At 45.3% G+C, this 16,464-nt stretch overlaps 1 protein-coding gene across 2 annotated transcripts in view; it reads right to left on the bottom strand.

Moving 5' to 3' along the window:
* Positions 1 to 10,238, bottom strand: part of LOC115189930 (myelin regulatory factor-like protein) — a 28,965-nt gene extending 18,727 nt beyond the window's left edge. For both annotated transcript variants that reach the window (XM_029748440.1, XM_029748439.1), the window contains exons 1-3: positions 10,103 to 10,238; positions 7,147 to 7,235; positions 473 to 563 (exon numbers count right to left, since the gene is read on the bottom strand). In XM_029748440.1, the coding sequence (XP_029604300.1) occupies positions 473 to 563; positions 7,147 to 7,222 (167 nt within the window). In that variant the 5' untranslated portion in view covers positions 7,223 to 7,235; positions 10,103 to 10,238. The remainder of the gene's footprint in view (positions 1 to 472; positions 564 to 7,146; positions 7,236 to 10,102) is intronic.
* Positions 10,239 to 16,464: the final 6,226 nt, after the last annotated feature.

Consider the following 16,464-nt stretch of genomic DNA (forward strand, 5'->3'; position numbering starts at 1 on the left):
CAGTCAGACATGGACCTCCAAAGTCACAGTCAGACATGGCCCTCCAAAGTCACAGTCAGACATGGCCCTCCAAAGTCACAGTCAGACATGGCCCTCCAAAGACAAGGTTTCTAGAACTAGCCTTTCTCTCTGCTTACCTTACTTGTCATTGTCTTGACTAGCTAACAACAAAGCCTATAGCTGTAGCTGTTGGTGCCATGGTGGAGAGCTGCCCACCTGCAGCAGGTACAGTATAGGGCAGGAACAAAAGCCAGCAGACCCAGTAGGTCTCTAGGAGGAGGGTTGGCCACCTCAGCTCAAGGATTGTGCCGTTGTGTTGTAAACACTGTTATGTGTGTCCTCCATTCCATTTAACACAGCTGCTGTGTTTACGGGTGGTAGATGGACTAAGAATATGGATGCTTACAAGGTATTAGATTGTACTGGAAACAGATTTACCCTCAAGTACAATAAAGTAAACATGGATGCTTACAATGTTGGGTCCATGTCGTTGCTGAGGTACTGTTCCAGTATGCTGGTGTCCACCACCGCACTCTCCAGGACCCCACTCATATCCTGGCATCCTGGAAATGCACATACTTTTCATTACAATTCACAAGCGTCTCATTCTGGTTCACAGTCTCTCTCTAAATCTTGCTCCCTCTCCCGCTCTCTCTAAATCTTGCTCCCTCTCTAAATCGTTCTCTAAATCTTTCTCTCTAAATCTTGCTCCCGCTCTCTCTAAATCTTGTTCCCTCTCTCTCTAAATCTTGCTCCCGCTCTCTCTAAATCTTGCTCCCTCTCTCTCTAAATCTTGCTCCCGCTCTCTCTAAATCTTGCTCCCGCTCTCTCTAAATCTTGCTCCCTCTCTCTCTAAATCTTGCTCCCTCTCTCTCTCTTTCTCTCCAAATCTCTCTAAATCTTGCTCCCTCTCTAAATCCTGCTCCCTCTCTCTCCAAATCTTGCTCCCTCTCTCGCTCTAGATCTTGCTCTCTCTCTCCCCCTCTCTCCCCCCTCTCTCTCTCGCTCTAAATCTTGCTCCCTCTCTCGCTCTAGATCTTGCTCTCTCTCTCTCTCCTCTACAGAACATGAATCTGCCAAGGTTATAGGTCACCAGGTGAAACTAACCCATCGTTAATATCAGTATGTAACCATTACAGCGTATCAGAGTGTGGTCCATCACCTCTAGGCTCGCTGTAGCCTGCCCTATACATGGCTCCCTGTACTGTAGGAGACAGTAGTAATTACTGTTATCAGCCAGGACACAGCTCATAGAGGCTCCCTGTACTGTAGGAGACATTAGTAATCACTGTTATCAGCCAGGACACAGCTCATAGAGGCTCCCTGTACTGTAGGAGACATTAGTAATCACTGTTATCAGCCAGGACACAGCTCATAGAGGCTCCCTGTACTGTAGGAGACATTAGTAATCACTGTTATCAGCCAGGACACAGCTCATAGAGGCTCCCTGTACTGTAGGAGACATTAGTAATCACTGTTATCAGCCAGGACACAGCTCATAGAGGCTCCCTGTACTGTAGGAGACATTAGTAATCACTGTTATCAGCCAGGACACAGCTCATAGAGGCTACCTGTTCTGTAGGAGACATTAGTAATCACTGTTATCAGCCAGGACACAGCTCTCATAGAGGCTCCCTGTTCTGTAGGAGACATTAGTAATCACTGTTATCAGCCAGGACACAGCTCTCATAGAGGCTCCCTGTTCTGTAGGAGACATTAGTAATCACTGTTATCAGCCAGGACACAGCTCATAGAGGCTCCCTGTTCTGTAGGAGACATTAGTAATCACTGTTATCAGCCAGGACACAGCTCATAGCGGCTCCCTGTACTGTAGGAGACATTAGTAATCACTGTTATCAGCCAGGACACAGCTCATAGAGGCTCCCTGTACTGTAGGAGACATTAGTAATCACTGTTATCAGCCAGGACACAGCTCATAGAGGCTCCCTGTACTGTAGGAGACATTAGTAATCACTGTTATCAGCCAGGACACAGCTCATAGAGGCTCCCTGTTCTGTAGGAGACATTAGTAATCACTGTTATCAGCCAGGACACAGCTCATAGCGGCTCCCTGTACTGTAGGAGACATTAGTAATCACTGTTATCAGCCAGGACACAGCTCATAGAGGCTCCCTGTACTGTAGGAGACATTAGTAATCACTGTTATCAGCCAGGACACAGCTCATAGAGGCTCCCTGTACTGTAGGAGACATTAGTAATCACTGTTATCAGCCAGGACACAGCAGTAATAGAAAATAGGAAGGTCGCTAGAAGAAGTGACTGCTCAGTGTGTGATGTGGTTGATCTCCCAGTCCTGCTGTGTATCTACTGTGTGTACACTCCCCTACGTATTACATTTAGGCACAAGTATAGTATCTGGTCCCATATACTACTTTAATACACCAGATGTGAATTTGTCCAAATACTTATGACACCTTCAAATCAAATACATTTTTATTAGTCACCTGCTCCATATTCAACAGGTAGACCTTACAGTGAAATGCTTACTTACTGACGAGCCCCTAACCAACAGTGCAGTTTTAAAAAATCCTGGGGGGGGACTAGACACATCAAGTGCATTTATTTCTAAAACGGTAAAACAGGAATGTATGAAAATATCCTCAAATTAAAAAAAGGTGACATTCTGTACTGTTGCTTCATAAAAAACATTTTAAGTCAATTCCAAAATGCTGGAGTATAAGAGCCAAATGAAATGTTTTAGCTTCAATGTCCAAATACCTCAGTAGGGGAGTCTATGTCTACGGTGAGCTCACCTCAGAGCCATACATACAGCCTGTATATACATGTATACACACAGTACTGGCTGAGTCCTGTTTCCAACACATCAGTAGGGGAGTCTATGTCTACGGTGAGCTCACCTCAGAGCCATACATACAGCCTGTATATACATGTACACACACAGTACTGGCTGAGTCCTGTTTCCAACACATCAGTAGGGGAGTCTATGTCTACGGTGAGCTCACCTCAGAGCCATATACAGCCTGTATATACATGTATACACACAGTACTGGCTGAGTCCTGTTTCCAACACATCAGTAGGGGAGTCTATGTCTACGGTGAGCTCACCTCAGAGCCATATATACAGCCTGTATATACATGTATACACACAGTACTGGCTGAGTCCTGTTTCCAACACATCAGTAGGGGAGTCTATGTCTACGGTGAGCTCACCTCAGAGCCATATACAGCCTGTATATACATGTACACACACAGTACTGGCTGAGTCCTGTTTCCAACACATCAGTAGGGGAGTCTATGTCTACGGTGAGCTCACCTCAGAGCCATACATACAGCCTGTATATACATGTATACACACAGTACTGGCTGAGTTCTGCTTCCAACACATCAGTGTAGTGACTGGGACAGGACACATATTATGGACAAGACCTGGATCAAATACATACCTAGCATGTACCCGAGTTAAATGCAAGGCGACATTTTCCTGTCACAAACACTAACGCAACAAACAAAGACCTTAACTTTTCTAGGTTCTTTAAAGAATGTCCTAGTAGCTTGTCCCTGAGAGCGATGTGTTTGGCCTTGATCTAATTACTGTGTGACTCTGATTGTGGGACAGGTGGCCTTGAGCTGCCCACGACGTCAGAGCTCTGCTGCACCTGTGTAGATACAGGGCTGGGAAGTGTCTCTGGTCTGCTAACTCTATGACCGTATTTCAATTGTCATAAGCACCTTATCGGTCCTTGTATGCTGTCCATTTTTAGCCTACAAAATGTGAAATAACTGTCTCCTTTGAACTTTAACTCCAGATATGGAATGTGTGAGTAGGGAAGAGGACCAAGCTTTCGCAGAACTATCAACACAGAACTGGGATCTTTTATTTCAGCTCATGAAACATGGGACCAACACTTTACATGTTGCGTTTATATTTGTTTTCAGTATACATCGTCAGTCACAGGCTTCATTAGGAAATGTGTTGATGATGATGTACCCACAATAACAATTCGGACATACCCCCAACCAAAAACCCTGGATGAACGGAGATATCCGTACTGCAGCATTCAATGTCAGCAGAACGGATCCCGATGACTCTGTGGCGTGCGGCGTGTACACAGCTAGCAGGTACGAGCTCCGCAAATTCTTTAGGGACACAAAAAGACAATACAGTCTCAAACTTGAATTGATGTTCCACAACTCAGATTCACAACGCATGTGACAAGGACTACAGACTATGACAGACTACAAAGGCAAATCCAGCTGTGTGGTGCCCACCGAAGCTCCCAGCCGAGCTTAACACATTCTATTCTCGCTTCGAGGCAGACAATAGCGAGACATCCAGGAAGTCTCTCGCTGCTCCAGACATCCAGGAAGTCTCTCGCTGCTCCAGACAACCAGGAAGTCTCTCGCTGCTCCAGACAACCAGGAAGTCTCTCGCTGCTCCAGACATCCAGGAAGTCTCTCGCTGCTCCAGACATCCAGGAAGTCTCTCGCTGCGCCAGACATCCAGGAAGTCTCTCGCTGCGCCAGACATCCAGGAAGTCTCTCGCTGCTCCAGACATCCAGGAAGTCTCTCGCTGCTCCAGACATCCAGGAAGTCTCTCGCTGCGCCAGACATCCAGGAAGTCTCTCGCTGCGCCAGACATCCAGGAAGACTCTCGCTGCTCCAGACATCCAGGAAGTCTCTCGCTGCTCCAGACATCCAGGAAGTCTCTCGCTGCGCCAGACATCCAGGAAGTCTCTCGCTGCTCCAGACATCCAGGAAGTCTCTCGCTGCGCCAGACATCCAGGAAGTCTCTCGCTGCTCCAGACATCCAGGAAGTCTCTCGCTGCTCCAGACATCCAGGAAGTCTCTCGCTGCGCCAGACATCCAGGAAGACTCTCGCTGCGCCAGAAATCCAGGAAGACTCTCGCTGCGCCAGACATCCAGGAAGACTCTCGCTGCTCCAGACAACCAGGAAGTCTCTCGCTGCTCCAGACATCCAGGAAGTCTCTCGCTGCGCCAGACATCCAGGAAGACTCTCGCTGCTCCAGACAACCAGGAAGTCTCTCGCTGCGCCAGACATCCAGGAAGTCTCTCGCTGCTCCAGACATCCAGGAAGACTCTCGCTGCTCCAGACATCCAGGAAGACTCTCGCTGCTCCAGACATCCAGGAAGAATCTCGCTGCTCCAGACAACCAGGAAGACTCTCGCTGCTCCAGACAACCAGGAAGTCTCTCGCTGCTCCAGACATCCAGGAAGTCTCTCGCTGCTCCACACTGACTCAACACAGGCCCCCCCAGGGGTGTGTCATCAGTCCTCTGCTGTACTTCCTGTTCACCCACCGACTGTGTGGCTTTGCACAACCCCAACTCCATCATTAAGTTCTGACGACACCGCGGTTGTAGGCCTGTTAACCAACATAGACGAGTCAGCCGATAGGGAGGAGGTAAGTGAACTGGCATTGTGTTGTCAGGACAACAACCTCTCCATCAATGTCAGCAACAACAACAACAAAAAAGAGTTGATTGTTGACTTCAGGAAGCAGAGGAGGGAACATGCCCCGATCCACATCAGCGGGACTGCGGTAGAGAGAGTCACAAGTTTTAAGTTCCTCGGCATCCACATCACAGAGGACTTATCATGGACAAACAACGCTACCATTCTTGTCATGAGGGCACAACAGCGTTTCTACTTCCTAAGGCGGCTGAAGAAATTCGGCATGCCAACCCGGGTCCTCTCCAAATACAACCGCTGCACCATCGAGAGCATCCTGACTGATTGCATCACGGCCAAGTATGGGAATTGCTCCGTTCACGACTGCAAGGCCCTCCTGACCGCGCTCCCACCCAACCAGGACATCTACTCGAAACGGTGACTGAGGAAGGCACACAGCATCATCAAGGACCCCACACAACCCCCAGTCACGAGTTGTTCTCTCCCTTACCGTCAGGCAGACTGTATCGGAGCAGGAGGTCTGATAGAAACTGTCTCTGAGCCTGTTGTTATCTACAAGCCATCAGACTGCTGAACACTTGAACTGGACTGAACACCCGCTCTGATTCTCCTCACCTTAGCCCTCACCCACACACACACACACACCCACCCACCCACACACTTTGGTGGAGGCTGCTGAGGGGAGGACGGCTCATAATAATGTCTGGAACGGAGTAAATAGAATGTTATCAAACACATGGAAACCATGGAAACCACGTGTTTGATGTGTTTGATACCGTTCCACTGATTCCGCTCCAGCCATTACCACGAGCCAGTCCTCCCTAATTAAGATGCCACCAACCTCCTGTGATATACATTCACGCTATACACACACACATCACAACTGTTGCTACCAGACTGTTATTATACTGCTCAGTTTATACACTGCCCCATCCCCCCTTCTCCAATACACGTGGAAATATTGTTCTAGAAATTGTGCCTTCCTTTATTACACTTAAGCTAAAAAAAATATATTCTATTCTACTGAGACATTTATTTTCAAATTCTTATTTTATATTATTTCTTATTGTTGTAGAAGGAACCTACCAGTAAGCATTTCATTGGACGATGTATACCATTCATATCCCGTACATACAACTAATAAAAAACTTGAAACTTGACAGTGGACTGATCTAGGCAAACGACTATCTATTTCTCAATTGAAACCGCCTCACAACATTACCTATTAACTAATCTAACTGTAGTAACTTTGGGAAGATGAATCACTGTTTGAATATATTTTCAACCTAATTGGTGATCATTAAACCTAATGGGTGATCATTAAAGACAGTTCTGAAAGGTTAGAGACATTGAATCAGAGCCTCTCTCCCCCCACCCCCCCCCCTCTCTCTCTTTCTCTCTCCCCCAGAACCCCCTCGCTCTCTCCCCCACCCCCTCACCCTCTCTCTCCCCCCCCACCCTCTCTCTCCCCCTCTCTCTCCCCCCCTCACCCTCTCTCCTCCCAACCCACCCCCCCTCCCTCTCTCTCCCCCCTCACCCCACCCTCTCTCTCCCCCCTCACCCCACCCTCACCCCACCCTCCAGCCATTACAATGAGCCCATCCTCCTAAAGTTCCTCCCACCAGCTTCCTCTGACTCGCACAACACTCTCTCTCTCACACACACACACACACACACACACACACACACACACACTAGGGAGCTGTTTGGGACACAACTATAGAATGTCTTACCGTCAAAGAACTGCTGCAACGCTTCATTCTCTCCCAGAACATCAATGGGCACTCGGAGTCCTCCAGGGGGCTCCATGGTGATCAGCTGCCTGAAATACACAACTGTTATTGGGGGAGAAACAGTAGGCAAGGCCTATGCTTGAGCACTGTGTAGGCCCAAGCATGTTCATGAGGAGGTAAACACACAGACTGTACAAAATGGAAGAAACCCCTTCACCAATGCCAACCTATTATTTTCCAGGCTTGCATGGTAGGCTTTGAATGTAACTCCAGACTCTCAGAAAATTGGAGGCTCTGTTATTTCTGTCTGGAGACCATACTGGCCGAGCTAAAACTATTTCTGTCAGGAAAACATGGCGGCCTAACAAACTATTTCTGTCAGGAAAACATAGCAGCCTAACAAACTATTTCTGTCAGGAAAACATGGCGGCCTAACAAACTATTTCTGTCAGGAAAACATAGCAGCCTAACAAACTATTTCTGTCAGGAAAACATAGCAGCCTAACAAACTATTTCTGTCAGGAAAACATAGCAGCCTAACAAACTATTTCTGTCAGGAAAACATAGCGGCCTAACTGAAAGTCGACCTGCCATCGAGTAAACTAACTGGCCGTATCCCCCGGTAACAGTTTCATAAAGCTGCTCGTCACCTAACATCAACTAATGATGTGCAAACTGGAAAGACAACTTCTGTATTTGTTCACGGAGTAAGAAACGTTTAGACAGATCTGATTATTACGCAGACCTGTTTGTGCTTTCATAACAAGACCCCGTTTTCCTGCTATTCACTTTGTGTTGCTCTTCCAGGAAGGCCTTTCTCTATTGAGCAAACGGTCCATCCGTTCTTCCAGGAAGGCCTTTCTCTATTGAGCAAACGGTCCATCCGTTCTTCCAGGAAGGCCTTTCTCTATTGAGCAAATGGTCCATCCGTTCTTCCAGGAAGGCCTTTCTCTATTGAGCAAACGGTCCATCCGTTCTTCCAGGAAGGCCTTTCTCTATTGAGCAAACGGTCCATCCGTTCTTCCAGGAAGGCCTTTCTCTATTGAGCAAACGGTCCATCCGTTCTTCCAGGAAGGCCTTTCTCTATTGAGCAAACGGTCCATCCGTTCTTCCAGGAAGGCCTTTCTCTATTGAGCAAACGGTCCATCCGTTCTTCCAGGAAGGCCTTTCTCTATTGAGCAAACGGTCCATCCGTTCTTCCAGGAAGGCCTTTCTCTATTGAGCAAACGGTCCATCCGTTCTTCCAGGAAGGCCTTTCTCTATTGAGCAAACGGTCCATCCGTTCTTCCAGGAAGGCCTTTCTCTATTGAGCAAACGGTCCATCAGTTCTTCCGAAGGACCTTTCCTCTATTGAGGCAAACAGGTCCATCGTTCTTCCAGGAAGGCCTTTCTCTATTGAGCAAACGGTCCATCCGTTCTTCCAGGAAGGCCTTTCTCTATTGAGCAAACGGTCCATCCGTTCTTCCAGGAAGGCCTTTCTCTATTGAGCAAACGGTCCATCCGTTCTTCCAGGAAGGCCTTTCTCTATTGAGCAAACGGTCCATCCGTTTTTCACTGGGAATCAGTTCAACTATAGTCGTCTCTATCTCTGCAAGCAGCCTACGCACTCAAGCTTTACTAATGAAAACCACCGATTCTTCACGCTTCATAACATTCGTGACTGCTGTTATGGCGTTATATATGGTGTAATAATAATTATTGCCTGCTTGCTGACAGGGGTTGTGCGTGTGTGTGTGTGTAATATACTGTACATTATAGCTAATCCATGATTAATCATTACTATTGTCTCTAGTCTCTCTCAGCTCATTTAGGGAATGTGTAATTGCTTTGGCTTTACACACGAGAGGCTTTCTGTAATAATGTACATGATGCATCCCAAATGACAACCTGTTCCCTTTGTAGTACACAGCTTTTGACCAGGGCCCATCGGGACTATTTTGGGAATGGTCTGCCATTTGGGACAATGATACAGTGACTAAACTGCTGTGAATAATGAGGCTATTTTCTTCTAGATAATGACTTTATAACATTGTCAGTTTTGTTCTATGAATTTATGACACACTAAAGTCAGCCTATACATTATGAGAAACGGTCAGCCTTATGATAATGAAGAAGGATGTTCAAAATTATTTGGTAAAACAAATCTGTCAGTCCCAGATAAAGATATGGATGCTTATGGAACACTAAGAATTCAAGTGGCCTTTTACCAAGACAAAAAAAACACAGGAAATATAAATCTTTTAGACTTACTAATACAGAGCTTTGATTAAATTATCCTGAACATAGCTGAGAGACAACAATCAAATGGGAGTGTTGTAAATACTAAATATCATTAGCTTCCTTCTAACAGTCAGTAGAGAAGGGAAACCATTAGCTTCCTTCTAACAGTCAGTAGAGAAGGGAAACCATTAGCTTCCTTCTAACAGTCAGTAGAGAAGGGAAACCATTAGCTTCCTTCTAACAGTCAGTAGAGAAGGGAAACCCTTAGCTTCCTTCTAACAGTCAGTAGAGAAGGGAAACCATTAGCTTCCTCCTAACAGCCAGTAGAGAAGGGAAACCATTAGCTTCCTTCTAACAGTCAGTAGAGATGGGAAACTATTAAATTCCTCCTAACAGCCAGTAGAGAAGGGAAACCATTAGCTTCCTTCTAACAGTCAGTAGAGAAGGGAAACCATTAGCTTCCTTCTAACAGTTAGTAGAGAAGGGAAACCATTAGCTTCCTCCTAACAGCCAGTAGAGAAGGGAAACCATTAGCTTCCTTCTAACAGCCAGTAGAGAAGGGAAACCATTAGCTTCCTTCTAACAGCCAGTAGAGAAGGGAAACCCTTAGCTTCCTTCTAACAGTCAGTAGAGAAGGGAAACCCTTAGCTTCCTCCTAACAGTCAGTAGAGAAGGGAAAACATTAGCTTCCTTCTAACGGCCAGTAGAGAAGGGAAACGCTGAATGTGAACCTTACCTTTCCTCCAAAATGGAGTCCTGGCTGGTAGTTCCGTTAACAACCTTCTCTCCAACTTCAGTTTACGTCTCTCAAGTACAATCCATTTGGCAAACAACATCCATGAAATCCTCAGAGCCCAGTTACTCTACGTTTGTTCACCCTCCAGGTAGTTTCGGTAGATTTAGGCCCTTCGGTTTTTGACAATAATATCCCAGAATTGTATATCCAAGATGTTTCTAAACTCAAAATAATGTATGTCACAGGTGTCTCTCCTGTGTACTTTGTTCTCTGGTCTGAAAGGTAAAAACCATTCACATACCCTGCGCAGGCGTTCTGTCTGTGTGTGCCAGGTGTCCTTGCCCTGGACCATAAAGCAGGCATTCATTACAAGGTGACACACAGGGGTAGTACACTAAAAAGCAGTCTTATCTCTGGCTTAGACACTATACAAATAGGACACTGTCATTACCGATTTACAGTACTGTCCATACAGATACAGTACAGTACAGTCATTGCAGATACACAGTACACTGTCATTGCAGATATACAGTACACTGTCATTACAGATATACAGTACACTGTCTATCCATGACCCAGAATGCATTAAAGGTCCTCTCTACCTGGAAAGGTGTGCCATTTGATGTGTTTCTTCTGATATCAGGTATTTTGATTCCAAAATGGCAGATGTGCTATTTTGTTTATCTATAAGGATCTTCTCTTTATCTACCTACATGAATAGATAAGAGCTTATGTTGTTAGTTGAGACAACATACATCTTCCATTACTTTGATGTTGCAATATACTACAGATGTAGGATCTTAATTTGATCAATCTTTTGTTCCTGAGAATGTTCTTGCAAAGCAAACTTGTAGTGTATTTGCATTTGAAAAAGGCTTCTAAAGTGTGTAATTTACACTTTGAAATGTCAAGACTTGATATGCCCTAACTGAGAATGTATCAACCCCTATAAAAATGTCCATTAAATATAATCCATATAATAATTCACTTTTCCTGATGCTGCAGGATTATTTTCCAGCTGTCACAAACTGGCTCAAAGTAAGATCCTACATCTGTACAGCAAGTGTTTCCACAGGAGAAGTAGGAGCTTCAGCTGATCTGCCAAATCAAAGTGTATTTGTCACGTGCGCCGAATACACACAGGTTGTAGACCTTACAGTGAAATGCCTTACTTACAAGCCCTAACCAACAGTGCAATTTTTAAGTAAAAAATAGGTATTAGGTGAACAATAGATAAGTAAAGAAATAAAAACAACAGTAAAAAGACAGTGAAAAATAACAGTAGTGAGGCTATATACAGGCACGGGGCTAATTGAGGTAATAAGTACATGAATGTATCGTTAAAGGGACTATGCATATAAACTCTGCAAAAAAGAAACATCCCTTTTTCAGGACCCTGTCTTTGTAAAAATTCAAATAACTTCACAGATCTTCATTGTAAAGGGTTTAAACAACGTTTTCCCATGCTTGCTCAATGAACCATAAACAATTAATTAACATGCACCGTGGAACGGTTCATTAAGACACTAACAGCTTACAGACGGTTACCAATTAAGGTCACAGTTATGAAAACGTAGGACACTAAAGAGGCATTTCTACTGACTCATAAAAACACCAAAAGAAAGATGCCCAGGGTCCCTGCTCATCTGCGTGAACATGCCTTAGGCATGCTGCAAGGAGGCATGAGGACTGCAGATGTGGCCAGGGCAATAAATTGCAATGTCCGTACTGTGAGACACCTAAGACAGCGCTACAGGGAGACAGGACGGACAGCTGATCGTCCTCGCAGTGGCAGACCACGTGTAACAACACCTGCACAGGATCGGTACATACGAACATCACACCTGCAGGACAGGTATAGGATGGCAACAACTGCCTGAGTTACACCAGGAACTCACAATCCCTCCACTGCTCAGACTGTTCGCAATAGGCTGAGAGAGGCTGGACTGAGGGCTTGTAGGCCTGTTGTAAGGCAGGTCCTCACCAGACATCACCGGCAACAACGTCGCCTATGGGCACAAACCCATCGTCGCTGGACCAGACAGGACTGGCAAAAAGTGCTCTTCACTGACGAGTCGCGGTTATGTCACACCAGGGGTGATGGTCGGATTCACGTTTATCGTTGAAGGAATGAGCAGGATCGATTTGGAGGTGGAGGGTCCATCATGGTCTGGAGCGGTGTGTCACAGCATCATCGGACTGAGCTTGTTGTCATTGCAGGCAATATCAACGCTGTGCGTTACAGGGAAGACATCCTCCTCCTTCATGTGGTACCCTTCCTGCAGGCTCATCCTGACATGACCCTCCAGCATGACAATGCCACCAGCCATTCTGCTCGTTCTGTGCGTGATTTCCTGCAAGACAGGAATGTCAGTGTTCTGCCATGGCCAGCGAAGAGCCCGGATGTCAATCTCATTGAGCACGTCTGGGACCTGTTGGATCAGAGGGTGAGGGCTAGAGCCATTCCCCCCAGAAATGTCCATGAACTTGCAGGTGCCTTGGTGGAAGAGTGGTGTAACATCTCACAGCAAGAACTGGAAAATCTGGTGCAGTCCATGAGGAGGAGATGCACTGCAGTACTTAAATGCAGCTGGTGGCCACACCAGATATTGACTATTACTTTTGACTTTGACCCCCCCGTTGTTCAGGGACACATTATTACATTTCTGTTAGTCACGTCTGTGGAACTTGTTCAGTTTATGTCTCAGTTGTTGAATCTTATGTTCACACAAATATTTACACATGTTAAGTTTGCTGAAAATAAACGCAGTTGACAGTGAGAGGACGTTTCTTTGTTTGCTGAGTTTATGATAAACAGTGAGTAGCAGCAGTGTAAATAGGGGTTGGGGGGGGGGGCACAATGCAAATAGTCCAGGTAGCCATTTGGTTACCTGTTCAGGAGTCTTATGGCTTGGGGGTAAAAGCTGTTGAGAAGCCTTTTGGTCCTAGACTTGGTGCTCCGGTACCGCTTGCCATGCGGTAGTAACGAGAACAGTCTATGACTAGGGTGGCTGGGGTCTTTGACAATTGTTAGGGCCTTCCTCTGACACCTCCTGGTGTAGAGGTCCTGGATGGCAGGCAGCTTAGCCCCAGTGATGTACTGGGCCGTACGCACTACCCTCTGTAGTGCCTTGCGGATGGAGGCCAAGCAGTTGCCGTACCAGGCAGTTATGCAACCAGTCAGGATGCTCTCGATGTTGCAGCTGTACAACTTTTGGAGGATCTGAGGACCCATGCCAAATCTTTTTAGTTTCCTGAGTGGGAATAGGCTTTGTCGTGCCCTCTTCACAACTGTCTTGGTGTGCTTGGACCATGATAATTTGTTGGTGATATGGACACCAAGGAACTTGAATGTTCAGGGAATTTTTAATCCCAATAATGCATTTAATCTTGAACCAATTCAACGAGGTTTGTAAGACCCTTAATTCACTAATAATTGGGCAAAGTCTCAGATTTTATAAAAAATGTTCAACGATCTTTATTCATGAGAGCTCTAAAGTTAAAAATGAGGACTCATTCCTTTTATATACACATTCCTGTCTTTAGACCACTCCCTGCTCAAACTACCAGTACTTTATATACACATTCCTGTCTTTAGACCACTCCCTGCTCAAACTACCAGTACTTTTATATACACATTCCTGTCTTTAGACCACTCCCTGCTCAAACTACCACTACTTTATATACACATTCCTGTCTTTAGACCACTCCCTGCTCAAACTATCAGTACTTTTATATACACATTCCTGTCTTTAGACCACTCCCTGCTCAAACTACCACTACTTTTATATACACATTCCTGTCTTTAGACCACTCCCTGCTCAAACTACCACTACTTTATATACACATTCCTGTCTTTAGACCACTCCCTGCTCAAACTACCAGTACTTTATATACACATTCCTGTCTTTAGACCACTCCCTGCTCAAACTACCAGTACTTTTATATACACATTCCTGTCTTTAGACCACTCCCTGCTCAAACTACCAGTACTTTTATATACACATTCCTGTCTTTAGACCACTCCCTGCTCAAACTACCACTACTTTATATACACATTCCTGTCTTTAGACCACTCCCTGCTCAAACTACCAGTACTTTTATATACACATTCCTGTCTTTAGACCACTCCCTGCTCAAACTATCAGTACTTTTATATACACATTCCTGTCTTTAGACCACTCCCTGCTCAAACTACCACTACTTTATATACACATTCCTGTCTTTAGACCACTCCCTGCTCAAACTACCACTACTTTTATATACACATTCCTGTCTTTAGACCACTCCCTGCTCAAACTACCAGTACTTTTATATACACATTCCTGTCTTTAGACCACTCCCTGCTCAAACTACCAGTACTTTATATACACATTCGTCTTTAGACCACTCCCTGCTCAAACTACCAGTACTTTTATATACACATTCCTGTCTTTAGACCACTCCCTGCTCAAACTACCAGTACTTTATATACACATTCCTGTCTTTAGACCACTCCCTGCTCAAACTACCAGTACTTTATATACACATTCCTGTCTTTAGACCACTCCCTGCTCAAACTACCACTACTTTATATACACATTCCTGTCTTTAGACCACTCCCTGCTCAAACTACCACTACTTTATATACACATTCCTGTCTTTAGACCACTCCCTGCTCAAACTACCAGTACTTTATATACACATTCCTGTCTTTAGACCACTCCCTGCTCAAACTACCACTACTTTATATACACATTCCTGTCTTTAGACCACTCCCTGCTCAAACTACCACTACTTTATATACACATTCCTGTCTTTAGACCACTCCCTGCTCAAACTACCACTACTTTATATACACATTCCTGTCTTTAGACCACTCCCTGCTCAAACTACCAGTACTTTATATACACATTCCTGTCTTTAGACCACTCCCTGCTCAAACTACCAGTACTTTTATATACACATTCCTGTCTTTAGACCACTCCCTGCTCAAACTACCACTACTTTATATACACATTCCTGTCTTTAGACCACTCCCTGCTCAAACTACCACTACTTTATATACACATTCCTGTCTTTAGACCACTCCCTGCTCAAACTACCAGTACTTTATATACACATTCCTGTCTTTAGACCACTCCCTGCTCAAACTACCACTACTTTATATACACATTCCTGTCTTTAGACCACTCCCTGCTCAAACTACCAGTACTTTATATACACATTCCTGTCTTTAGACCACTCCCTGCTCAAACTACCAGTACTTTATATACACATTCCTGTCTTTAGACCACTCCCTGCTCAAACTACCAGTACTTTTATATACACATTCCTGTCTTTAGACCACTCCCTGCTCAAACTATCAGTACTTTTATATACACATTCCTGTCTTTAGACCACTCCCTGCTCAAACTACCACTACTTTATATACACATTCCTGTCTTTAGACCACCCTGCTCAAACTACCACTACTTTTATATACACATTCCTGTCTTTAGACCACTCCCTGCTCAAACTACCACTACTTCATATACACATTCCTGTCTTTAGACCACTCCCTGCTCAAACTACCACTACTTTTCCACTAACCACAAAGAACCATAAAAGTTGTCACATTCTACAAGGCTTTCACCTCCCCTCCCCCGTTGGGACCCTCTTGGTTTGAAACCCTCTAATGATTTTCTATTACCTACTCTACAGCTTCACTCTGTTTACAATCCTAACAGATCTACCCACATCCTGGTTTTATCTTTTCATAATTCTCAAACATGTCACCCTGTCCTATAATAACAGAGTGGAACAATTTAGTCATTATTCTAACACATAGAAATGATTCTAACATTGAAGCTCTCGACCATCTCCACTACAGCCCCATCGATGAGAATGGGGGTGTGCTCGGTCCTCCTTTTCCTGTAGTCCACAATCATCTCCTTAGTCTTGGTGACGTTGAGGGATAGGTTGTTATTCTGGGCACCACCGCCAGGTCTCTGACCTCCTCCCTATAGGCTGTCGTTGTCGGAGATCAGACCTACCACTGTTGTGTTGTCTGCAAACTTAATGATCGTGTTGGAGTCGTGCCTGTCCAGTGTTGAGGATCAGCGTGTCCTGGCGGATGTGTTGCTACCTACCCTCACCATCTGGGGGAGGCCCATCAGGATGTCCAGGATACAGTTGCAGAGAGGTGTTTAGTCCCAGGATCCTTAGCTAGTGATGAGCTTTGAGGGCACAGTGTTGAATGCTGAGCTGTAGTCTATGAATAGCATTCTCACGTAGGTGTTCCTTTTGTCCAGGTGGGAAAGGGCAGAGTGGAGTGCAATAGAGACTGCATCATCTGTGGATCTGTTGAGGCGGTATGCAAATTGGAGTGGGCCTAGGGTTCC

This window comes from Salmo trutta, unplaced genomic scaffold, assembly GCF_901001165.1.
Source record: "Salmo trutta unplaced genomic scaffold, fSalTru1.1, whole genome shotgun sequence".
NCBI lineage: Eukaryota > Metazoa > Chordata > Actinopteri > Salmoniformes > Salmonidae > Salmo > Salmo trutta.